Source organism: Pteropus alecto, unplaced genomic scaffold (genome assembly GCF_000325575.1).
Source record: "Pteropus alecto unplaced genomic scaffold, ASM32557v1 scaffold134, whole genome shotgun sequence".
Taxonomy (NCBI): domain Eukaryota; kingdom Metazoa; phylum Chordata; class Mammalia; order Chiroptera; family Pteropodidae; genus Pteropus; species Pteropus alecto.
In genome coordinates, this window is record NW_006436283.1 from 12,896,034 (window position 1) to 12,923,627 (window position 27,594).

At 34.2% G+C, this 27,594-nt stretch overlaps 1 protein-coding gene and 1 pseudogene across 6 annotated transcripts in view; both read right to left on the minus strand.

Annotated features, from left to right (window-relative positions):
- The window catches only part of TANC2 (tetratricopeptide repeat, ankyrin repeat and coiled-coil containing 2), a 293,951-nt gene that overhangs the window by 165,840 nt on the left and 100,517 nt on the right, over window positions 1-27,594 (minus strand). For 3 of the 6 annotated variants that reach the window (XM_006912329.2, XM_025047068.1, XM_025047067.1), the window contains exon 4: window positions 24,595-24,666. In XM_006912329.2, the coding sequence (XP_006912391.1) occupies window positions 24,595-24,666 (72 nt within the window). Of the gene's footprint in view, window positions 1-24,483; window positions 24,667-27,594 lie in introns of all 6 variants that reach the window. The other 3 variants (XM_025047066.1, XM_015589791.1, XM_025047065.1) reach the window with 1 other exon arrangement.
- Window positions 395-1,801, minus strand: LOC102884160 (annotated as a pseudogene).

A 27,594-nucleotide genomic window follows, 5' to 3' on the forward strand; every position in this document is an offset into this window, starting at 1 on the left:
AAGGAACAGTCCCCCCAATCGTTCTCCTATGCAATAAGTTATTGTAGATAAGGCTTTGAAATTCTGAATAGTCCATGATTCCAAACTTTGCTGAATTTTTTCTTTTTTTGAGTTTTCCAAAGATTGAAGCAGAAACACATTGGTCAGATACTTGTTGGAAAAAAGGAGTCTGAATGGTATTCAAGAATACTTTTTAAAAAGTATTCTAACACAAGCCTTCTTCGTAAACTAGATTGTTGTAAACTTTTTTCTGAATCTTTTAGGAGTGTTGGTTCTTAAGAGCTAGAGCTTATTTATTTCTATTCCAAATCTATCTTGCGCTCCTGAAAAACCGAAGAAAGGCACTTGAAAGCTGTTTCTTTAAGAAATCAATTTCTTTTTTATTGTTGCTGGTAATATATTGCTGCACCAAGTGTTTGCAATTTTCCCTCTAGAGCACTGTGATGCTGAGAAGTTTCACTGATAACCTGTCCATCTCTATAATCAGAAACGTCCTTTTTGAGTGGGTATCCTTTTTGAGAGGGAGTGAATCCACACTGGTTTCCCTCAGGTTCATGGAAGAAAAGGTTGGAAGAGGCAGAGCAATTGTCTTCCATCAGCTTTCTGTAGGTGGCAATCTCAATGTCAAGAGCCATCTTAACATTTAGCAGGCCTTGGTATTCATGAAGGTGACAAGCCATTTCTTCTTTCATGTTCTGAATCTCATCCTGCAGACAGCCAATGGTGTCTTAGAAGTCAGCAGCTTCAACAGCAAAGTTCTCTTTCATTTCATGCATATGGTGTTCCAGAGACTGTTCCTTTAAGCACATCTGCTTCATAGGTGAGGGAATGCACCTGTCGCCAGTACTCATTTAACTCCTGCTTGCCTGGCGCAGGGCTTCATTGTTGTGGCTAGTAGCCTCAGGGAGGTCAGCAAACGGACTTGTACCATTCCTCAGCCTCCTGAAGGTTCTTGGCAGCAACACTTTCATACTGCAGCCGTGAGATCAGGCTTAGAAACATCCACATCAATTTGGACGTGCTGTTCCTGAATCTGGGCCTGCAACTCCTGGATTTCCTCACCGCAGTTTCTCAAAAGGGCAATCTTTTCTTGCAAGGATTCCATATCACGCTCAAGGTCAAGACATGTCAAAGAAGCACTGTCAACATCCTGTCTGAAGGACTATAGGGTGCTCTCGGCTTCTTCTCTCTGAAGCATCTCCTCCTGCAACTTCTCCCGGAGCCTCGATGTCCTAGGCCACACCGCTGGGCTCCACCTTGCAGCTCCCGCATCTCCTACTGGTAGAGGTCCTCCAGGAGCGACTTGCCCTGGCCCTTGAGTTGCTTGAGCTCGGCCCGCAGGATCTTGTTCTGCTGCTCCAGGAAGCGTACCTTGTCAATGTAGTTGGCTAAGTGGTCATTCAGTTCCTGCAGCTCCACTTCCTCGTTGTCGCAGGTGTTCTTGAACTTGGTGTTGATGACGTCGGCCAGTGAGACTACCACATCCTACAGCAGCCGCACACTGGGAACACTGCTCCGCAGGCGCACGGCTGAGGAGCATGTGGCATACACACTGCTGGGGGATGAGGCGTACACACCGCGGCTGGTGCTGAAGCGCAGCGCGCTGCTAAGGCTGTAAGTGTGGGAGGATTTGGTCACACAGCTCCAGCTGGAGCTCAGCCAGCTGGCGGTGCCTGGGCTGCCGAACATCCTATGGTGGGAGAAGGATGCGGACCTGGTGGACATGACTGCGGAAGGTGGCGGAGGGCTGGGCCGCTGCGGCAGCGCAGACTGGCTCTGGGCGGAGAGGTGAGCGAGGGTGCAGTCTGAATTTTTTACACATTCATAAAACACAATCAGTTTCTCTTCATATTATCATGTATTTTCTTTTTTTCTCTTCTCTCGCTAGCAAATTTATTCTTTCTTATTCATGAATTGATATAAATTTTCATATCTATCTATGCTTTCATAATATTCTAAAGTTATCTTGAAGAGCCACCTAGAACTCATCTTCCTGATTCCCCATTAATGTAAATATCGTGAAATTAAATTCTATAATTTGGAATGCTTAGTAAGTTATTTGAGGAAGGACTAATGTTTATATTTTTAAAATATTTTGGAGAAAAAGAATTTGTTAATCAAATTTATTGTCAACAATATTATGTAGAAATACATAATTAACATATATTGTAATCATTGATTTACACCACCTCAAAATACGAAGGGTAAATATCTAAGAATTCTCTTTATCATAAGTCAAGGGCTGGTAAACTATCGCTTGCAGGCCAAACTTGGCCATCTGCCTTTTTTTCTTTTTCTTTTTTTTATGACTAATGAGCTGAGAATAGCTTTTACATTTTTAAATAGTTACATTTTAAATGGTTAAATAAAAACTTAATATCCTTGATTTTGCATTAACCTACAAAGCCTAATTATTTACTATCTGTTCCTTTAAGAAAAATTTTATAAGGAATAGTGTTTGCTGATCTTTGTCTTAAACGGTCAATCTAGTTTGAGAGTGACCTAATAATAAACATTACTAGAAAGTCAATTTTATTTGATTCTCATTTATTCAAGTAGCAGAACATTTATATTGCAAGTTATAATGACATTTTCATAGCATAATCTGTATTATTAGGTACACTAAAATGGAATAAATATATATTTTAAAAAATGTACTGATCTCTGGATAACAAAAAATATTTAGGGTACAGAGAGAATGAAAATATAGAAAAATAAACATGTCACTTTCAACCACAGTCTTAACCTTTTTTTTAGCTTCTAATGTTTAGTTCTCTTTCACATATGAAAGAATAAAATCAGCTACATTGATAACAGGCCATCATGCGGAATTCACCAATAAACTGACAAATTTTCAGCTTTAGGAGGCTTGTTAGGGTCTCATAAATGGTGGTGGTTATGTCATCTAAGTCTCCACTACTCCTATGGGAATACTGCTATTTCTCTTTGTTCCTTTTCTGTGGAAAGTCTGGGCAATCCAGCTATTTCCCACCAATTCTAAAGTAAAGCAGACTCAGGCAATTAAAAATGTTGCAGTTTTCCCCTGAAAGTCTATCTTACAGCCAATTTGATGTGTAGCTTTGGCCAAAGACTAATTTGTTTGCTGTCCCAAATACTTTATACCCAGTCTGTTCAACTACAGAGAGAACATTCAGGCAGCCTAACACATAAAAGATAGTCATTTTGTTCTAGATATAATACAAAGGTATCTACTGCCCGAGAAAAAAAGTTTCCTTTCCAACTGACCTCAAAAGCAAGTAGTGTGTAATTTTACTTGACGCACTATGGTAAAAAACATCTTCCTCAGTAGCTGTGTTATCTAGATAAGTGACTCTTAACTTTTAGCATGCATCAGGATTACTCAGAGGGCTTGTTAAAATACAGATTGGTGTCCCTCCGCAACCCGCACCTCCGAGTTTCTGATACAGTAGTTCTGGTTTGGGCCCAAGAATCTGAACTTCCAAAAAATTTCCAAGTGATGCTGATGCTGTTGGTGCCAGTCCATAGGCCAAACTTTAAGACTCATCAATCTAGATGATCTCCAAAGTGCCTTCAGAATTTGAAAGCTATGAAGTAAATCATTAAAAAACATCTTGAAAGTAAGTTATTTGATGTTTGAATTGAACATCCGTTAATACTGGATATCTCTATCAGCCCTGTGATGGAAGCAAATTTACATGCAAACCCATACACTTAGTGCAAAATAGACAAAAACACCAAATAAATTTTGTTTGAAAAAGTAATAATGGTGTGATATTTGGTAAGAGATATATGTTTAATCTCCCTACTTTTTTTTCATGAGGGGGAAGGGATTGTTCAGAAAAAAAACAAAACATACAAGCAATCAATAAATCATCCCGACCTTTCCCTCTTCCCAGACAGCTTTTATTTTATAGATCCTCAACCACTATAGCCACAGACTTTCTACATGGCAAATTTTTAGTCTAGATTTCTATTATAATCGGTTTTACTTTAGTTTGGCATTGATGTAGCAGTAATTTCATTCATCTTGCTTTTAAACATTTTACTTTATCAAACTGTGCTAATGAGCTGAAAAAACATGGTAGGGAATCAGTCTTACATTTCTACTGTTACAACACAACATATCCCACTGCAATTTGGTTTGAGCTATTTTCTATTTTGCTCTTAATAAAGGATATGTAGACTTGTTTGCTAATAATATCCATAATAAAAACTTTTATTATTGTACAGATTCAATTATGTTAGGTTAAACCATGACCCCTGAAATGTAAAAAGACAGTAAAATTAACAGATTTATAAAGTGATTGTCAATACTGACTCCTTTTCTGAATTTAGTATTTTAAATATAATTTAAACTGTACTAAATCAGAGCTTTAAATTCTTAGAGGAGCCTCTAGGCTGAAAAAACCTATTTTGCTCTTAATAAAAGATATGTAGAATTATTTGGTAATAATACCTGTAATAAAACCTTTTATTGTACAGATTCAGTTATAACTTTTAAGGTAAACCATGTCCCCTGATATGTAAACAGACAGTAAATTAACAGATTTATAACAATTGAAGGAGAAATATACATAGCTTTCTCAAATTATTTCCTATTTTACAATTGTACAGACCTATAACAGAAGATTACTGTAAGAGAAATAGAAGGTGGTGACTATAATTTATTTTTCCAATTTAAGTTAGTATTATAAAAACAGGCAGAACACTGTTGATACAGTGTGAGCTCTCTTGTTCTTAGTTGTTATGTGTTTCTGGGCACAGGTGTATTTTAGACTTAGTAGCTCTAACCCATCTTTTTATACAAGCACTCAAAATTATGTACACTCTTGGTAATAAAGACCACTTTAAAGTTCTGTATATCTAACTCTGAGCACATAATAATGGTATAAGCATAGGTAATAGACAGTGCTCACTATATGCCATGCACTAAGTTAACAATGACTAAGCACTAATGATGTGAAACTGTTCAAAGTATTTTATTCCTCACAATAACCCTATGAAGTAGATACTATTATTACGTCTTTTAATTGATGAGAAACATGAGAAAAAGTGAGGTTAAATTACTTGCCCAAAGACAGAGAACTTAGTGTCAGTCGGGATTCAAATTCAGACAGTCCTGGATTTGAGTCCACAGTGTTATATACCCTTTATGCTAAACTATATTGCTCAATCATTTAATACTTATATCTGTAACGAATGCTAAAATGGAAAAGTCCACTGTGCACTGAATGTATAACTTTATCGTAATTCTAAGCATCTCATCATAGCATAATAATATGACAATATACTTATTTATTCATACGTTTTGGAAGGAGGTTCTTTTAAATTAAATAAGGAAGGGAACATTATACACATATCAACTGTTTTAGTTTGAATATGAAACCAGATTTCACTGGAAGTCATATGAATTCACACTGAAGTATCCTTCAGCTTTAATGATTACTATACCAGTGTTACGGAGAGATGTCAACACCAGTACCCACTGCTCTTTACAGCGAGATGTTTTCTAAATCCAAGCATGTTTTAACTCTTCTGTTCAGAGCTTTAACTCTCTGCTCACATTAAACACTTAACCTAACAAGTAAAAATAAAAAGTTTCCCTTCCCACCAAAGGAAAAACTGGAAAAGTAAAGAAAGGTACAGAAAGAGATAAATACAGTCTTGCATTTGCCAATAAGGGAAATCATCATCAATTATTATTGAGTACTTACTAAGTACTAGAGGCTGTTGTAAGTATTTTCCCTTTAAAAACTCATTTAAACTCATTTAATCTTTACAAACCCTATGGAAGTTGTTATATCTATTTCATAGAAGAGGAAATGGAAACAGAGAGGTTATATAACATAATCAATATTACAAAGTAAGCGGCAGAATCTGAACTACTAACCATTATCACAGATGTCAATGTAAGAGAGTCATCTTGCCTAGTTCAGCTAAGTTAAAATAATAAAGGGAAATTTATTGGGGTGATGATGTTAAATGGAGAGAAAAATTACCTTCAAAAGTCTTGAAGAGTCCTATATGTGACTATAAATTAGAGGCACCAAAAAACCAGCTAGAACTCTAAAAAGCGTATTTGGCTGTGAATTTTTCATTAGATGCTACCTTCTCCTACCTACATTCCTACCCATTTTATGCAGCCTCTCTTTCTCCTCTTTAAAGCAACAGAATATAATTATTTGCCTAATATGGACCACTGCAGCTAAGAGTTCAGGAAAGCAAAAAGCAGAACCACATAACAGATTCATGGTCCCGTATAAATCTGTATTCACGAACTCTATGTGAATTTGAAAACAGTGATTAAATATTCTCTGAAACCCTCTCAAACTTCAGCTTCCATAGTAGTTATACCACCTTGGTTCTCCCAATATCTTTCAGACTGCTCCTTACTAATCTCATCTGTCTTTTAACATGAATTTTTCTATTCCTTAGGTTTACTTCTTGACCCCTTAGAGTAGGTACTGAAGTTAGAGAAAGACCTAATTTGGAATCATGATCTCTTATGCCTAAATTGCTTAATGATTAACTTGATTAGGTCTTGTTTTCTTTATCTATAAGACCAGAGCTATAGTAATTCAAAATGCTACTGAAAAGATCAAATGAGTTAAAGTGAAAATGCCTGGTAAATGCACATGAATATTTATCCCCCATCTTTTCTATTTATTTGTTCTATTCTTTTTAAAGTGATTTTTACCTATTCTTAAAGTTTTATCTATTCTCTACGTGTATACCTTCCAAATTTATATTTTAAAATATTATTTCTTTTTAAAGTATAAAAACTATAGTTCCACTCTAATATTGTACTATCATCTTGAACTCAATGTGTCTCATTTTCTCAAAATCATCGCTCCTAATCTCTCTGTTCCTATAAATGAGGCCATCAATTTCCATTCTTAAAATCTTGGAATCATTTTTGACAGATCTTCTATATTCCTGGATTCTATAACTAACTGGTTGGTCACCAATCTGCTTATTCCTCGAAATCTTTTTTCTCTTTGTACCTTTTCCACTGCTACCATCCTAGTTTACCACTGCCCCAAAGGCTGCCTTAATCTAGTCTCGGTTTTCTCTTCCACAGCATCCTTTAAGCTCCAGACTAACCAATGTATTTTACCATTTGAATGCATCCTGTCCTCTTGCTTCAAGTTTTTACTCAAGTTACCTTATTTATCATTTCCCTTTCTAATCCATCTGGTAAATACAATCTTTACTCCCACCTAAAAAACACTATACTACTCTTTAAAACATTAAAGCGCGATTTATCTGGGGAAGTTGAGCAAAATGTAGCTTTTCTATAATATTCTGGAGTGCCAACATGATTGCTGTCATACTTTGTTCTGCAGTTACCCATTTTTCTTTCCTTCTAAATGACATAACTTCCTGTAGTCACTTAACTCCCTAAGTGTGCTCCTTGGTACACTTACTTGTTGGACAAGATTCTGTAGGAGTTGCACAAGAAAACAAAAGGGGCTCTGTTGTCAGATAACTTTTAGAGATGCTACACAGTTAAATAGGTTCCTTTATTGCAAGACTTCTCACAGCTTTAACAATGATCAACTATTAGGTTCTCCATCATCATTCTTCTTTATTTCTGACATGAAGATATTCCTTTCACATCTCACTACAGCTGGACCCAATCCCTTACCACTTCTCACTCCTTTGAAGTGGGTAAGCCTTCTACCTTTAATTAGATTTGTTTTTCATTCCTGCCTCTTGATTCTCAATCTGTTTTTCCAGAGAAATATACACTTCTTTTATTTCAGGATCTTTATTTCCCCCAAATAATACCCAGACCAAGAGATCTAAGTAGTATGTCTTAAACTTGAGAATTCATACAGATACGCAGTAGTATATAAATTTATAAGAGAAAATGTGGCATATTTTCTTGAAGAGTGAGTTTTAATTAAAGATTTTCTTTGGAAAATATTTTTTATGATAAGAAATGTAGAACGTAGACTATTTTAAAAGAAAAAAAATATAAGACTTCCAAAATATTTCCAGGTTTGCTTCTGGATGCCCCTGCAGGCTACATCTCACACCTCTCTGGTGTGCATTCAAATTCCTCTGTCCTAAAAATATTCCCAAGGAAAAGTCCAAGAACCACTGAAGTAGGCCAGTGGAGATGAAGGGCAGAGAAAGAGAATTATTACTTAGAGGATATTTCCATTATGACAAGCACTATACTAGATCTTTTATATATTCTTTCTTTCTTAGTGCCTACAATGACAATATAATAAGGCATTATTTCATTAATTTTATAGAAGAGAAACTTCAGAGAGGTTAACATGTCCTAAGCTGCAAAGCTTACAAGTGGTTAAAATGTTTTACTATAGAATGCTGGAGCAATAAAGAATACACAATTATCATACAAATATTATGACTGATTCCCATGAGGAAAAAATAACTAGAAATTATTCTTTTAAAATAATCACCAATGTGAGACTTTGAGTCTTAATGTAGATCCTGACAGAAATAAGGCACCTATTTCCTAGTAAAAACCTATTAACGGTACTAAAACATTTTTAGATAATCAGAAGTGTTATTAGGATGATGAGTTTATGTTTTAGTTAATGGAAACTAGGGAAGAAACTGAAGCCTTTTATATTTATAAATTTAATGTATTATCTATTCACTAGCACATTCTTCCCAAATAAAATCAATGCCTACTATCAACTAAGATTTTACCCAGTTATCTGTTATATAAATAATATTATAAAGACTTCAAAGGATTTCAGAAAGTAAACCTGAAGATGTCAGACTATTTTGAAACTGAAGGATTAAATTATAAGTCCAAAGCATGAGGCTTATTTTTTATCACAGAACGCTGCCTGTTCAATCTGCAACTTGAATCTTTACATACTAAAATAAACCAGATGGGTCTTACATTAAGAAAACCTAGTACAGCATATAATATACAGATTCACCAAATCGGCTTATTACAGAATCTCTCAAATAGGGAGCTTCACTAGTGGATTTTAAATTAGACAATTTACAAACAAACAAATATGCTTATATACAACCTTTTAGGAATATATCCATTGGACAAGGCCCCTAAAATAAAAATATCGCAGGATGTGCTCCAAGAAAGATTACTTTAAAATAAATAAATCTATAATTAAAAACGTAACCCTTATTAAAAAGTACTCAAATCAGTCTTTGTTACCATTAATAAGAATTATGGTTTCAGAGGCAATGGAATAAAAAACCTTTTGTATACATTCATGAGGACAGACTAGTCATAAAAAAGTGTTAACTTACAATGTACAGTTATTAAATATACATAAATTTTAAAATTCATATATTCTTGGATGGCAATGGTTAAAATGTTCAATTTATTTAATCTATTACAAGCTTTCAAACCAAAGTAAAATCTTGTTATTAATGATAGATATGATGGTAAATGTAAGTGATTAATACTTTCATTATCCTTTAAAATATTAATTCTCCCTATTTAAAGGTTTCTTAAGTATCGGACAAAGTCTTATGTACACATCTACAGGCAAAAATCTCAAAATAGAAAAAGAATATAAATCAAACTGCAGTAATAACAAAATAACAAAACCCTTTTTCCCTAATTGTGTAAATTAAAGGAACCCAATTATGTCCCTAAAGTACATCTTCTCTGAACAAAATGCATTTAAGAAGAGTAATTAAGGAAGATAAATAACTCAAAGAATAAGCCCAGATGAAATGCCTTTTTCCTTTGTGAAGTTGCTGGAGATCAGTCTAAATATTCTAATTTTGAAAAACCAAGTTCCTACTTTTAGTCCATTTCTAAATTACCATGGTTAGCTAAAGAACTAAAAAGAGAAATTAAAAGCCAAATAGACAAAATCTTTTGAGAAAAGTCAATCTATAAATTCAATTTATCTTAAAGTGATAATTAACAAACGGTCTAAAAATACAAGGATGGAAAATCTTTCATTTACCTTTCTCTACTGGGAAAACACAACATAAATCAACATAACTAGCAAATAATATCAAGTTTAAAAAATCCTTAAAACGATGCAAGAGCATTCATTTGTAAGCACTCCAGTTAATGAAATAAAGATTTGATGTGTTAAAGAAGCATGCTAACGAAATTCTAAATTTCCATAACTGTTATATTTTTAAAATGTACTTTACATGTAAGGATATTGCAATAGGAAGTAGAAATCTATTCTGGAATCACAATCTAACAAAAAAAGCATTCTGACCTTCACATTTACATTTTACAAAAAATGAGTTAACAGCTTTCTTCACAATGAAATCTTTTTTAAAATATGAAACTATTTTAAAAGATTCATATAGACACACTCACAAAGTAAAAGAACACACAATTAAAAATTAATGTGCCTAATGACATTTCTTAATGGCTTCCCTGAAAACTAAGTGTCAAATTCTCTTAGGTTGCGTTTATTTTTCCACAAAGCTCAGAGTAGGCCTTATAGCTCAGCAATCCATGTAACACACAAACACTCTGCTCATCATACTCACAGGCTTTAGTTTGTCTTCCTCATTAGTCAATACTAGATAGTCTTTTCTCCTGAAAACCTTAAAAGGCTTCTTCTTATTCACTGATCCTGCCGTTATCAGATCTGACACATCAGTAATGATCCACACTTTAATCTTCTCCAGCCAGCTCTTCACACTGCCCAGAACTTACTGTGCGTTACAGGTGATACTTCATACAGCAAATGTTGATTACGGTCCCAAAGCTCAAATGATGCTCCCAAAGGAGCTTAGAACCCCTAACAACATCACCTGCTTCTTTTTATATCCAGAGATGCAACGGGGTATTTGTTTTGAACAGCTAATGATTTCAAAACAGATTACATGGACGAGTTCTTTTCGTTAGATAGCCTAACCTAGCTTATCCTTTCAGAATACTGCAGCAAATACAGATTGCATGATTCCCTCAGGAAAAAAGAAATACTTTTATACGTCTTTCTCTGTGGCGCAGTTTAGTTTACCCTTCTGTTAGCCCAAATTGCTGGAAGAACTGGTTCTGAGGTTTCTAATGGCGCAGCGTTAACATAGTGAATGATTCACGGATGTTCTTAACATTCAGGAGTAACACGGAAGGCTAGCAATGCAGCCCAGGTCCAGAGCCGATGAATGGTGCAGTGCTGCTGTTGTCATAGCAACCGAGAGGAAAAAAGCAGCACCATATAAGGAGCTGTGACATGGATTCTGGGAACGATTTATATTAAAAACCTGTAAGCTCCTCATGCCTTAAAGCTATAAACTCCTCTCTTACTGATTCCTCTCCAGATTTTTCTCTTCCGAATTCCTAAATCAGAGCTGTGTGAATGAATATATATTGCAAAATATAGTAACTAAGTAGTCACTAACAAAAAACCTGCATATAAGGTAACTAAAAAGATTAACAATACATTAGCAAGCTAATATGTGCCTGTGTTATCGTCATAATTTATTGGGTAAATGGTAAAATTAGACAGTGACAAGTAAGGAACTGTCTAGAATGTAAAACTGCAGAAAATCTATTTTTAGATACTAAGAGATATTAAAAACCTGATTAAATGCCTTTCACTTAGGTGGTAGCATCAGATACCAAAACTACAGAACCATCAATTGACTATCTAATATAGTAGCAATGGCATCAATTTCAAAGAGATATATACTACTTCTTGTATTCCTTCTAGACGCAGAAAGGTTCAAAAGACAGTAACTTCCCTGAAAATGAGCACAGCCTTCCACTCATGATATAGGAAATTCCTTGTGTTAATCACTGGTGAAACAGAGTTTCAGTTCCATCTCATGCTTCTCAAGGTCTTTCCCTACTGGGCTTGGAGAACCTTCCTGTTGTCATAGCTTCTCCTCACCTCCCAGGAATCCAGAAGAGTCCCTTCCCTTCCACTGGACAGCAGGATAGCTTCAAAAAAGAATCGTGGGAGAAGGGGGAACTTGGGAAAGTGTCAATGCATGGATTTAGCAGTGCTAATGGTTCTCTCTGCAGTATTCTAGCCATGGCTCTGAACTGCCTTGTATAGAAAAACTTTTTCAATAGGTTTCTAAAGCATGGTCCATTGGTGTTATTCATCTACTTAGAGCAATTCTATATGAAACTTCAACATCTCATCAAAGTATGTTTCTTTCCCATCACCATACAGTTAATGAAATGTTCTGACACAAAGTAAAGCAAAACAATTAGGTGAATTTATTACATCGTTCTCTTATGTGGGCAGCACTGCCACTATAATAATTCTAGTATAATTATATATTTGTTAGTCATAGGTTTATGATGTATTGATCTCCATATATGATGATAACTTCGGTTAAATGTGAATAAAAAGGACTGCAATGTGGTAGGAAGGACATGCACTTGACTAGTCTTCTAATCTATTTGTAATAATGGCTCACTTGCTTACTGCACATAACCCTGGGTAAACCACTTAACTCCACTCTTCAAATTCATCATCAATAAATTATGCGTAATAGTATATTTTCTACCTTCTTCCTAAAGCAATTATGGAAATAAAGTATAATTTAATGGCTTGAAACTCTAAAAATGTATGTTATCTTATTTAAAAATACCTACTTAAGCAAAACAGCAAAGATAAAAAGGGGAAATGAATTTCAATAGAACTCAACAGATGGAAAATGGCCTAAAAGAGTAAATATTTCTTCAAGCTACTTTTTATGTTTGATTGAATATTTGGTCTCATCCCATTGCACATATTTGTTGCAAAGAGTGATTTCATTTTAGAATTATAGTAAACAGATGCTGTGGACTAGTGTTAAAGAATTATTTAACATAATGATGTAAAAGTAATTCTACTGCACCAGCATGACTTATAAATGTCTTTTAAAAATGATAACTTGGCAATAAAGAAGTATGAGCAATTTCTAAAGAATATGCAAAGTGAGAAATTTGTTCCAAATGATTTTCAGTTACTTTTTATTTCACCTAATTAGAAAGCTGTAGGGCAAACTTAAAAATAAGTATTTACGTTAGATTTGAAAATTTCATGGACAGCGCACCTCAGTTTTGTTTCCTTGACAGTCTAATCTCTTCTAATAAACTTTTTAAATCAAATATTGTCTTGCCCCAATGATTATTTCCGAGGGACACTCTCTTTAGTTGTGACTTTTAGAAGACCAATAACTCAATACCTTTGGAAAAAGAGGGCAAGTTCATCTCTCCCCCAAGTCAAGCTGAGCTGATCTATGCATTAGATGGATTCCAGAATAATTGTGCAAAAAATACAAACTTGGACAACAGATCATTTTTCCACTGGCTTTCATTTTCATGTTGCTTATGCGCTGCATGAACTGACTGGCATGAGGAAATGGCTATGGTACCTTAAAAGACAAAGTACATAGGTTTTGTTTTATTTTTGTTTTTGAAAAAATGGCTTTAACATAATGTAAGGGTGGAGAGAGATTTAAGGGGCTAAACTATTCCCATGGCTAATTTTTAACTCCCTTCTGATTAATTTAAACCATTCTAAAACTTACAGAGTTTTATATTCTTTTTTTTTTTCCATTCCTGTTGTCATAGCTTCTCCTCACCTCCCAGGAATCCAGAAGAGTCCCTTCCCTTCCACTGGACAGCAGGATAGCTTCAAAAAAGAATCGTGGGAGAAGGGGGAACTTGGGAAAGTGTCAATGCATGGATTTAGCAGTGCTAATGGTACTCTCTCTGCAGTATTCTAGCCATGGCTCTGAACTGCCTTGTATAGAAAAACTTTTTCAATAGGTTTCTAAAGCATGGTCCATTGGTGTTATTCATCTACTTAGAGCAATTCTATATGAAACTTCAACATCATATCAAAGTATGTTTCTTTCCCATCACCATACAGTTAATGAAATGTTCTGACACAAAGTAAAGCAAAACAATTAGGTGAATTTATTACATCGTTCTCTTATGTGGGCAGCACTGCCACTATAATAATTCTAGTATAATTATATATTTGTTAGTCATAGGTTTATGATGTATTGATCTCCATATATGATGATAACTTCGGTTAAATGTGAATAAAAAGGACTGCAATGTGGTAGGAAGGACATGCACTTGACTAGTCTTCTAATCTATTTGTAATAATGGCTCACTTGCTTACTGCACATAACCCTGGGTAAACCACTTAACTCCACTCTTCAAGTTCATCATCAATAAATTATGGGTAATAGTATATTTTCTACCTTCTTCCTAAAGCAATTATGGAAATAAAGTATAATTTAATGGCTTGAAACTCTAAAAATGTATGTTATCTTATTTAAAAATACCTACTTAAGCAAAACAGCAAAGATAAAAAGGGGAAATGAATTTCAATAGAACTCAACAGATGGAAAATGGCCTAAAAGAGTAAATATTTCTTCAAGCTACTTTTTATGTTTGATTGAATATTTGGTCTCATCCCATTGCACATATTTGTTGCAAAGAGTGATTTCATTTTAGAATTATAGTAAACAGATGCTGTGGACTAGTGTTAAAGAATTATTTAACATAATGATGTAAAAGTAATTCTACTGCACCAGCATGACTTATAAATGTCTTTTAAAAATGATAACTTGGCAATAAAGAAGTATGAGCAATTTCTAAAGAATATGCAAAGTGAGAAATTTGTTCCAAATGATTTTCAGTTACTTTTTATTTCACCTAATTAGAAAGCGGTAGGGCAAACTTAAAAATAAGTATTTACGTTAGATTTGAAAATTTCATGGACAGCGCACCTCAGTTTTGTTTCCTTGACAGTCTAATCTCTTCTAATAAACTTTTTAAATCAAATATTGTCTTGCCCCAATGATTATTTCCGAGGGACACTCTCTTTAGTTGTGACTTTTAGAAGACCAATAACTCAATACCTTTGGAAAAAGAGGGCAAGTTCATCTCTCCCCCAAGTCAAGCTGAGCTGATCTATGCATTAGATGGATTCCAGAATAATTGTGCAAAAAATACAAACTTGGACAACAGATCATTTTTCCACTGGCTTTCATTTTCATGTTGCTTATGCGCTGCATGAACTGACTGGCATGAGGAAATGGCTATGGTACCTTAAAAGACAAAGTACATAGGTTTTGTTTTATTTTTGTTTTTGAAAAAATGGCTTTAACATAATGTAAGGGTGGAGAGAGATTTAAGGGGCTAAACTATTCCCATGGCTAATTTTTAACTCCCTTCTGATTAATTTAAACCATTCTAAAACTTACAGAGTTTTATATTCTTTTTTTTTTTCCATTATTTTCCCAGTCTTCCCCCTTTATAAGCTTGTCTAAGGAGTAATTATCAGTGCTAAACTCCACAGTGCTTATAGATAGGGTAATACTTGTAAAGAGGTGAAATATAAAATCCTTATTCTCAAGGAAGTAAGAAAGTATCCATTCTACTTTTTATAGTAATTCAAGCTTTGGCCAGATTTCTAATGTGGGATTTTTTCCTTTCCAAGGAATCATTACTGTCCCAGATCAGGACTTCAATTTATAATGACTAAAGGAGAAGGAAAAAAAAATTCTTTAAAAAGCCAACTATTCGTCTGGTGGTCAATAAGAGAGTAGGATAAACTGGCAGGTTTGGACATATTAAGAAGTAGTATTTCTGTTTAATGAATGTCATGAATGATATTTAAGGGATTTGTGAGGATAATATTCATTATATATAGTTTTTACTTGATATGTTTACTTTATTACCTAACCCCTGAATAAAATTTTCCCACATGTATGATGCTATCTCTAAATTATAATATCAACATTTGAAAAAGTTCATTAGCTAGCAGGTGGCTCTTTCAGAATGTCTTTATTGATAAATACAACATAAAAGGGTATATTGAGCTTTAAAATATACATATCAAATCTTTCTCTCACTTTACTTAATTTATTAAACAAATCTGAATTTATTAAATTCACTAAATGATACATACACATATATATGTGTGTGTATATGTGTGTGTATGTGTGCATATGTGTGTGTGTATAACCTATTTTTTTACTGGTCACTTTCAGAAGCCAGAAAAGGAGGGAAAACATTGATGTTCAACCAACTCTGGTATATATCAGAACACTGTTCATTATGTTGTCTAAACAAAACAGATTATTCATACATATAGATGATTCTAAAATGGCTTTATTTCTTTTTTTTGGTGTCTTACTATTTTTATTTTTCAATTAAGAGTTAACATTCAATATTATATTAGCTTCAGGTGTACAGCATAGTGGTTAGACATTTAAATAATTTATGAAGTTATCTCTCTGATTAATCTAGTACCTACCTGGCACTACACATAGTTATTATAATATTATTGACTATATTCTCTATGCCATACTTCACATCCCCATGAGTATTTTGTAACTACCAATTTGTACTTCTTAATCCCTTCACCTTTTTCACCCAGCCCCATAACCCCGCTCCCATCTGGCAATCACCAGTTTGTTCTTTGTATCTATGAGTCTGTTTCCATTTTGTTTGTTCATTTTGTTCTTTAGATTCCACATGTAAGTGAAATCATATGGTATTTGTCTTTCTATGTCTGACTTATTTCACTTAGCATAATACCCTCTAGGTCTATCTATGCCCTTGTAAATAGTAAATTTTTTTTTAAGGCTGAGTAATGTTCTATTGTACATATGTACCACTTCTTTACCCAATTATCTACTGATGGGCACTTAGGTTGCTTCTATATCTTGGATATTGTAAAAAGCACTGCAATAAACATGGGAGTATAAATATCTTTTCAAATTAGTGTTTTAGTTTTCTTTGGATAAATACTCATAAGTGGAATTGCTGGATCATAAGGTAGTTTTATTTTAAATTTTTTGAGGAATCCCACTAACAGTGTACGAGGGTGCCTTTTCTCCACATCCTCCCCAACACAACACTTGCTTTTTGATTTACTGATGATAACCATTCCCATAGGTGTAAGGTGATATCTCATTGTGGTTTTAATTTGCATTTCTCTGATGATTAATGACATTAAGCATCTTTTCATATGTCTATTGGAATTGCCATATTTTTAAAAAGGCAGCCAATGCCATGAAAGAATAAATGACAATGATATATTTATAATGAAAATGTCCTTTGAAACACTCTGCCCTCTGGTGTTTAAAATGTTCACCAGGGAAGGAGTATTCTGTCATTGCACATATTTATTACTCATATGGGCTGAATATATCAATTAATTTGAGCACATAATTTTCTATAAGGAGGAAAAATATGGTTTAGCATTATAATAAGTTCTAATATTATAACATGAATATATATTCAGCGCTAAACTTTCTATAATCCCATACTATAATTCCTGTTCGGAGAGTCACTAAAAGGATCTCTTCTTAATCATGAATATTTTACTTATTTGTCTTTCATGATGCTTTGTGAATGAGAAGTACTTCTGATGACCAATATTTAGTCTTTACATTCAACATCTAACACTCTGTGAACTGCTCACATTCCACAGGAAGTGGGCATATAAGCAAGCAGAGAAGACAGAGACAATTAAGTATAAAAACAGGCTTCCTAGGAACTGTGGCATAAAATCATGGTGAATTTTCTGGGAAAGATAACAGAGGAAGCATGGACAAAGATGAATTTTTTTCCTGTAAACTTCATGGTATCTACTATGTTTAAAAGTGATACCTGACTCTTAGAACCACCAAATACCAGCTAAAAAGGATTGAAGGGGTTCAGAACAGACATCCCTAAAATGTGCTACTTTGGCATGTAGATTATTTTAAGCTGAAAGCAACTGGGGGTTCAGAAGAAACTTCTGCCCCTCCCTTAACTACCTAGAATCTAACTTGGGGACCTTGCCCATAATAAGAGTTATTACTAGAAAGATTTCTTATGACCTATCTACAGGTCAGGGCAAGCTCCTAATGACTGAGCATCGGCTCTTCTTACGGTCAGGCGAAAAACCTCCCTCTCTTCTGAAGCCCCAAGACTCTTCCCTCACCCTTGGCTCAGGATGCCACATGTACCCCATTTGACCTTTCTGCCGCTGAACCTCTCATGTATGTGGGGTCTCTGATCTCTCATGTATGTGGGTTAAGACCAGCCAAAAGAACCTAGAAGGATAGAAAATATTTTCTTCTTCCCTGGACAGGATAGCTGAGATTACTGACCAAGTGATTGTCAACTTTTTCACCTGTTAGAATTTCTTTTATCATTTTCCCCCATATAAACTTCCATTTGAAAGATTTTATCTATAAAAAAATTTATTTATTAATTTAAACAATTACTGTATTGATCACAGTAAGGTGACATAATTTCATCAAAAGCAAAATAAGTTAGCTTATATAATTTTGTGACAAGTAAATCTGTGTTTTCTTTTAGGCTTTTTTAAATATTGAGAATTACATTCTGGGTATAGTACTGAATGTTATAGAGCTTAATGGCGTTTAAAGATAATGATATTTAAAAAGCAATTAACTGTCAAGTCAAATGTTTAACACAGTAAGTGCTAGGTACATAGAGAAACTCTCTACAGACATTTCTGTATTCCTCTCAGCTCTAAGATATTATTATTCTTACTTACATATAAGGACAGATGGTCAAAAAGAGTTAAGCTGTCCAGAGATACAGCTTACAAATGAATGAGTATGGAATTTTAACATGGTCTTTTGACCTACTGAAAAGCCTGGGCTCTTGACCAATACAGCACTATCCAAATCCAGTGTGTGTAAACATCACGAAAGGATTCATTTGATAATATATGTTGACATTTTGGTACTCAAAATATACATACTGACAAAGACTCCTTGTTGTCAGGCTCCTTCTCGGCCCTCTTCTCCACTATGCCTCATAATTGGGCCTTATCATCTGCAGCATAGCCCAGTTGTAGCAAGAATCCTGCTAAGTCAGTTTAGCTAGAATCTCCCTTGATATCTGATCACCCTGGCCTGCCTTCAGCAAAAGTTCTGTTAAATTAGTTTAGCACAAATCTCCCTATCGTTGATGTCTCCTCTTAGTAATTTTTCATACACTGTTGCCCGCCCCACCTTCCTCCTTGGCTATAAATCCTTAGCTGTCTTTACTATATTAGAAATTGAGCCTAGTTCTATACTGAGGTCTCTTTTTCCCCATTGCAATAGTTCCTGAATAAAATCCCTCTTTACCACTTTACAGTCTGGCTCTGATTTTCTATAACAGTACTGACTCATGATAACTGAAATGATCTAAACTGAATTAACTAATAACTCCCTAATGTTCTCTACTTTCGGTATGAGAGGCTACAAGGCCAGCCAGGGGAGCCACGTCAACATTGAGTAAACCTTGGCATTTAGGACAGCATCATCATCTATCTTCAACGCATAAAATTAGAGACTCTGAATTAGAAACAGTACTTGAGTGAGGTCCAGATCCAGTTTAATTAGTACCATCATTCTAAGAGCTTAAAAGTATTCATATATAGTTTCTCATTTCGCCTATAAAAATATCTGGTAAGATATTTTATCTATATGGAAATTAAAATAGAAATATCTAACTTAAGACTAATGAGAGCTTAGATGACCACACGTCTATTCTATTTTTTAATCTAATAAAATTCACTATAATACATCTTGAATTCTAGTATTTTTTTCTGAAAATACAAGATATTTACTCATGCTACGGTATCATGAGTACAATGAAATAAATCAAACTGTGTAGACTAACACGATCTCTAAGCTTTTTATATTTTCAAATTGGCTTTTCAATAATTTTCTCAAGACTATGTTTCCATTTTATCCAAGATAAAAATGAGAATTAACATTTATTCAATGTTTATTACATGCTAGGTTGTATGTTTAAGAAATCTTATTTAATCTTCACAGCAACCTGTATTTTTTCTAATAATAAAATTCACTAAAGTATATCCTGAATTCCAGTGTTTCCAAAAAATTGCAAGATAATTATTCTTATGTGAAGAACATATAATAACTACACTAGAATGTATCAGACTATGTACATTAACATTATGCATAGGCTCTTTTTAATGTCAAAATATCTTTAAATTTTCTCACGATGTCTCAGAAACAAGTCAATGATTCCATTTTATTCATGATGAAAATAATATTTTGGCTGAAGCTAGTAGCTAAAATAACTATGCTGTAGCATGATCAGATTCGTTATTGTGACTTATTTACCTTCTAAACTGGCTTTGCTACATAGTCATTCCCAGATAGTGGTAGCAAATACTTTTTAAAATAGGGTCAAAATTGTGTTTTTTTCCCCCAGAGACTATGTAATAATCTATCTGACATCAGTATTTGAAGGTTACTCCTCAGAAAGGTAGAGGGACTCACTTAAGGCAATTAAAAAAATGCTTGAAGGCCACCTTCCAAAGGTTCAGAACTAATAATATTTGACATAGCTGAAAGTCACACAAAGCTCTTAAAATTATAATCTTTGCAACTAACATTTATTGACTGTGAATACTGAAAATTTAACTTCTACTAAACTTACAGAGTACATAATAGGCAAACAGTATGAATAGGTAAGTATTGAATGAATGAAACTACTGGCATTCTAATCATCAATATTTTAAGGAATATGCTGATGGGTTTCATGATATTATGATCAAAAACATCTTGGAAAGAGCACTGAATAAGAATCTAGAGAGCTGTGGCAATCCTGTTACCGCAAACAATGGGGGCCAACAGCGTGTTGTCCTTACATACTCTCTTCCACATCTTCCCTAATGCACAGCAATATCCAACTAAGCCAAGTGAACCTTGAGGCTTGCCTGGCCTCTATGACTTCTAGTCTCTCTTTACTGCTTAAACCATTTGGCTATATCTTCTGCTACTTAGATAAAAAGGTATTAACCAATATACCAGATGTCTTGGGTGAGTTAGCTAACTTCTCAATTTCTTCACTGGTATAATGAGATAGATTTGGAGTTTAAGGACCTGGGTTTGGAGTTTAACTCTGGCTCTGACAGCTTGCTAGTTGTATTATTTTGAGCAAGACATTTTACCTAACACTTAATTTACTCATCTGTAAATGGAGATACACATGAAGAATACAGGAGCTAATATGTGTGTGTGTTACAGTAGGTGTTCAAATGAGAATTATCATCATTATTTAAAAGTATGATTTTTAAAACATGTGAAGTTTCAAAGTTCGAAATTGGTATCTAATGTTAAAAGTAATTTTAAAAAAACTCCCCACCAAATTTAAACAACTTTTATTAACAATAACAGCTAAAACATTTGGAGCATTTAATGTTTGCCAAATGCAGTTTTAAACAAGTATTAAACAATGTGATCATCATCAATAAGCAGGATGACTACCCATGAGGTAGGACAAATTGTTATCTTTGTTTTACATGAAGAAACAGAACCACAGCAGGATTACAGACTCAAGCAGTATGACCACAGAGCTAGTTTTTCTCAAGCAGTATGACCACAGAGTTAGTTTTTCTCTCAACCACTTTCACTGTTTATTAATTTGTTTTTGTACTGAACAGAGCAAGGTAGGTAGGTATGTAAATATTAGTTTTCAAGCTCCAAATTATATGTCTTTATTCTTGAGCAGGCCTTTCCCCAGTCTCACTCCATGAAGACTAAAGATAAGTCAAAGTATTTGGAAATGGAATGGACCTATTTTTGCAAATGGGTTTTCATACACACTTGTGTGAAGGACTAAAATAAATACACTAAGAGTACATCGGTTACATAATAACAATGACAAGAAAGTTACTCCATTATGATAAAAGAAACAAAAAAAGATTGTCTTTTCATCACTTTTTAGAAGTTAAAGATCTATTTAAAGATCCGGAAAACTTGTACAAGGTTAATGAACAAGGGATGGGATGCCCTAGTCCCTCCACCACTTGCCAACGAAATCTGCTTAAAAGGTAAATCGGATCACATTACTTCCCATTCCAGCTCTGCTTAACACCCTACAGAGTAGGCTCCTTACCATGACCCTAAAAACGGTGGCCTCTGCCTATCTCTTCAACTATTTTCTAGTACCCTCCCCTCTTCCTTTCTCTGCTGAAGCCACTGAAGCCACACCTGTCTTCTTAGAGCTCCTTGCACATGCCAATGCTGCTTTCTGCTTTAGGACTTTTGTACTGGCTGTTTCCTCTGCATGGAGGGCTCTGATCCCAGATCTTCTCAGGGCTGGCTCCTTCTCATTATTCACATTTCAGTTCAAATATATTCCCCTCTGACTCTCTCTGATCACTCCATAGAAAGAAATCCTACCTCCACCCCATCTCTATCCCATTTCCTACTTTATTACTTTTGTAGTATTTGTCACTATCTAAATTATTTATTTATTGGTTATACATTTATTATCAGTCTCTCTCCAAAATGGAATATAAATATCTTGAAGGTGGGGCCTTAATTTAATTGTCTTTTTCACCACTCTATTAACTGTGTCTAGAGCAGTGCCTGACATCTTGTAGGCCCTAAACAAATACCTGTTGAATGGTTAAGGAAAAACGCACAGAAGAATAATAAGCAAACTACCTTGACTATAGCAGAGACAAGGGACTAAATATCAGAATGTCAAAAAGAAAGCAGAATAAGATGACTATTCTAGCTCTACTTATTTAATTTGGTTGGTAATATGAATACGAGAAATAGAAAGCACTTGAAAGTTTAAATGCATGGAAATAGATAAATTAGTAAGTATAGCCCTAATGGCTGGACTGAATTAATGCATTTTGTTAAGAACCAGTCTCTGGAAGACATTTCCTCATGGTCAGCTAATCTTTCTTCATTCACTTTCTTTTTATTTATTCATAACAAAATATAATTAGGAAAGAAAAGATAACTGATGAATAATCGACTAAGATTTTAAATTTAAATTTCAAAGTAATTTCATTCTGCGTTAAACCAGAAAATTCTTATCATCTGCTTCAATTGGCAGAAAATTGGCCACAGAAAATTTTCATGGCATCCTCCTTCAGAAGACAGATTCTTTTCATTCAGAAATTTAAAAATGCATTGCCAATCTCTAAATCCTTAGGCCCTTGACAGTCTCTTCAGCAAATAAAACAAAACTATTTGACAGGATACATTTACTTTGAACACTGTAAAATTAAAACTGAATCGTTCATACATGTAATTAACCAAGTATACCTCTTATTATGCTTCCCTGCATCACTTCTGTGATATTTGGCATGTTATTGACTTTGATATTAAATGTGTTTATCTTTTAATAAAGGTTGCCTATTTAAGTTGAAGTTCAAACTAGGACAGGTAAATGGGATAGGAATGTAATTATCTCTAAAACCTCAGGAAATACAGCTAATTTGTACAAGGAAACAATTTTTCCTGCTATTTCTTCTGTGTGGTAAAATGAAGAACATTACTTGAAAGCCATCGGATTTGGTTATTTGTTATTTTCAGTAATCAATAATATCTTAAATTGCAAGAAGGGGGAATTTGTAAGCAATAAAATTTTAATAAAGCCCAATCACATAAAGTTTATCCTATTTTTTAGATATCAGAAGGAAATAAGTATTTTAGTAAAATGTTATTAAGCTATTTATTAATTTTATCTAATGACCCAAGAATCAAAGTAGGCTTTAACTCATTTGAAAATGCCTTAAAAACAGTAAGATATAAGAAAAATAACTTATGCTTTGTGGAACTATAGACTAAAGACATACTATTATTTTAATAAAAATAGAAACATTGTGAAAATTTCATTCAAAATAGATGGAACAGTCTAAAAATTCCATTTCCTCCACTCCTCTTATTTTCTTTATAATTGTCATATGATAATTAACATCCCCCTCCTCTCCTGCCACTACTGTCTAGCTCAAAACCAGGCACATAGGAAGTGGTCAATATATCCTTTGGGAATGACTTAATTTCTTATGTCCATACATTCATAAACCATCAATACCAAGTCAATGCACTCACTAGGATATATATAGAAGTTAAAAGAAATCTAACAAAATGACCCATATTTTCACACGTAAGTATCATTCAAGACACTAAAATTTATTTCCTGAAAAAGGTTAAGAACAAAAGTTCACTTAATAAAGACACAATTTCATACCTAACAACTTGATCTGATGGGCAATTCATATTATGAGATCATATTAAAGTCAGTGCAATCCACAACTTATGAATGATAGAAAACATATTAAGAAGTGGAGGAATGTACAATGGAGAGGAAAATATCTAAATCAGTTTTTAAAAATAGATATGAAATACACAAACCAGGATTTCAAACAAAAATAAGACTGATGTACCTCTGCTGAACTATGAAGCTCTTATCCTAAAATTATAACACCTCCATCTGTTAATCTGACACGAACAAGCTGATAAATGAAATCAGAACAACAGTGTATTCTGGCAAAACCTGAAATTTCCTGAAAGCCTAGAAAAATATGTCTACAACAGATGGATCATTTAGAAAATAAATACATCAATCTGTCAAACTGAGTACTACTCTAATTCCCTAAATTAAAATCAGTAGGAGCTCCACTTTCCAAGAGTCTGTCACATTAGGAAGGCCAAAAAGGAAAACCTAAAGATGCACATAAACATATCTGATATGACCTAAAGTGTCATACTGTTAGGTTTCCTGTTAAACATACTAAGTTTAGGTAAAGTCCTTACCAGTTAACTTCTTCACAGGTTGGAGCCGAACACTGATAGACTGATGTGTGAGTAAGGGGGAGGATGGAAGAGAGCGAGACATGCCCTCCATAATCCGAATGTGCTGCATACCTTCACTCACTGGAAGTGGTGGGACGGCGTAGTCTGGCTCAAAAGCACAATCGCTTTCTGTGGAGATGCCACCTGTTAGACAGAAGAGGCGAGAACAAAGAAGTTGGTGAGAAAGAGTCGTCCTTCTCTATTAAAATTTATCTTTTAGGATGATTCAGAACAGCACACGCTGATACTGATCTTCACTGTGAAAAGCCAAATAAATCATTTCCAACATATACATTCATTTCTACACTTACTGGGTACTTAACTCCAGGCCTAGCGCTAGGAAACTGAACACAGGTAAAATGGGTTCTTCTTTCTAAGGGTTTCACTGTCTCAGGAATGATGTAGTCATATAAAAAATTAATTACGGTATAGGGCAATAAGTGTTACAATTAGAGCAACCGTCTTCATTTTTTTCCCTGATAAGACAAACATGAAAAAAATATATTCACCTACTTAACAATCCAATATGTGCAATTGCTAACAGGATCACTCTATTTCTTACCCGCTTCTCCAGGAAAGTATGTGAAAATACAAGTAAGGCTGACATTATTATATGATGATCTCTGAATCTCCTCTAACATTTTAAAAAGAGTAAATTAAATGCTATTTACTTCCACTTATATACTGTTAATTTCTACTTCTGGTAATGGCAGATTATGTACTTCAGACCAAGTTTTCTCTAAGAAAAACTAGAACTACATAAATTTAAAACCTTCCTGAATATACTGGAAAGTGAACATGATGAAGAATTATTAGGAAAAGACTGAATCCTGGCACTTAGGTCTAAAGAAGCTGGGAAGACCAATATTGGCATGTAGGGAGAACCAAGCTGTGGAGGAGGACATGGTAAAACTCCAACACTTTTGTGTGGAAGCCCGAAGAGCTGTACTCTAGGAGTAAATATGAACCCAAGTTAGACTGGCCTTTACAGGACTGAACCTCAGCTCCAATGTCTACCACAAAATTAAGGCAATCCGTGACTGCTAGTACATGCTAAAAATAAACATAAATCTTTGAGGAAGATAACATCACACAGGTGTCAAATTATTTCCACAACTTTTCATATACAGTATCTGGCCCTTAATTAACAATAATAAAGTGATAAGATGACACACACACACACACACAAAAATCAGAAAACCATGAAGAAATAGTCTCACAGGATTATAGAACCACGAGGCATAGAATTTAAAGTAGTATGCTTAACACTGAAAAGATTGAGATATTCAGGAATAAATTTAACCAAGGAGGTGAAAGATCTACACTGAAAACTATGACATTGATGAAAGAAACTGAAGACGACACAAATAAATGGAAGGACATCCCATGTTCATATACTAGAAGAATTAATCTTTTAGAATGTACATACTACTCAAAATGACCTGGGGACCTAATGCAATCCCTATCAAAATTCCAATGTCAATTTTCACAGAAACAGAAAAAACAATTCTAAAATTTGTATGGAACCAGAAAAGACCCTGAATAGCTAGGTAATCCTGAGCAAGAAGGACAAAGCTCGAGGCATCATACTCTCTGATTTCAAATCATATTCCAAAGCTATAGTAATCAAACACATTTGGTACTAGAATATAAACAGACATATAGCATACAAATAGACCAGTGGAACGGAATAGGGAGTCTAGAAATAAAACCACATATATATAGTCAATTAATCTTTGACAAGGGCACTAAAAATAAACAATGGGAGATGGAAAGTCTCTTCAATAAACAGTGTTGGGGAAAAGGCATAACCACATGTAAAAGAGAAACTGGATTCTTATCTTACATCTTATATAAAAATCAACTGAAAATGGGTTAAAGACTTAAACATAAGAACTGCAACCATAATACTCCTAGAAGAAAACAGGGGGAAAGCTCCTTGAAATTAATCTTGGCAATTATTTTTTGGATTTGACATCAAAAGTATAGGCAACAAAAGCAAAAGTAAACAAGTGAGCTACATAAACTAAGAAGTTTCTGCACAGCAAAGGAAACCATCAATAAAATGAAACTCAATTTAATAGCAAAAACAAACAAACAAAGAACTCCCCCCCACACACAAAATAACTTAATTAAAAAATGAGCAAAGAGCCTGAATAAATATTTTTCCAAAGATGATACACAAATGGTCAACAGGTACATAAAAAGGTGTTCAATGTCACTAATCATCAGAGAAACGCAAATTAAAACCACAATGACATATCTCCTCATATCTGTTAGGTCAGCTATTATCAAAGAGTCAAAAGATAACAAATGTTGGCAGTGATGTGGAGAAAAGAGAATCCTTGTACGCTATTGGTGGGAATGTGAATTGGTACAACTATTATGGAAAACAGTACGGAGGCTCCTAAAAATATTAAAAAATAGAACTATCATACAAACCAGCAATTGTACAAACCAGTACGTATTAAAAGGAAATAAAATTACTAGCTCAAAGAGATATTTGCACTCCCATGCTCATTATAGCATTATTCACAGTATCCATAATGTGGAAACAACCTCAGTTTCCACTGATGGATGGATAAAAAAAGATAGATAGATAGACAGATAAAGAAAATGTGATTTTATACATACACATACACACACAGAGGAATACCATTCAGCCTTTAAGAAGAAGGAATCCTGACACTTGTGACAACATGAATGAACCTGGAAGATATTACAGTAAGTGAAATAAGCCAGACATAGAAAGACAAATACTACATAATCTTACTTATTGTGGAATCTAAAAAATAAAGTCAGACTCATAGTAACATAGGGGAGAACAGTAGTTACCAGAGGTTGGGGGTGAAAGAAGATGTGGTTCAAAGGGTACAAACTTTCAGTTATTAGATGAATAAGTTCTGGATCTTAGCAAATGGACATCTTAATTAGCTTGATTGTGATCATCATTCCACAATGATTTTTAGGTTTATCAAAACATGTTGTATACCTTAAATATATACAATTAGTATTTGTGAATCATCCTTCAATAAAGCTGGGGAAAAAAAGAGTAGGAAATAAACAAACAAA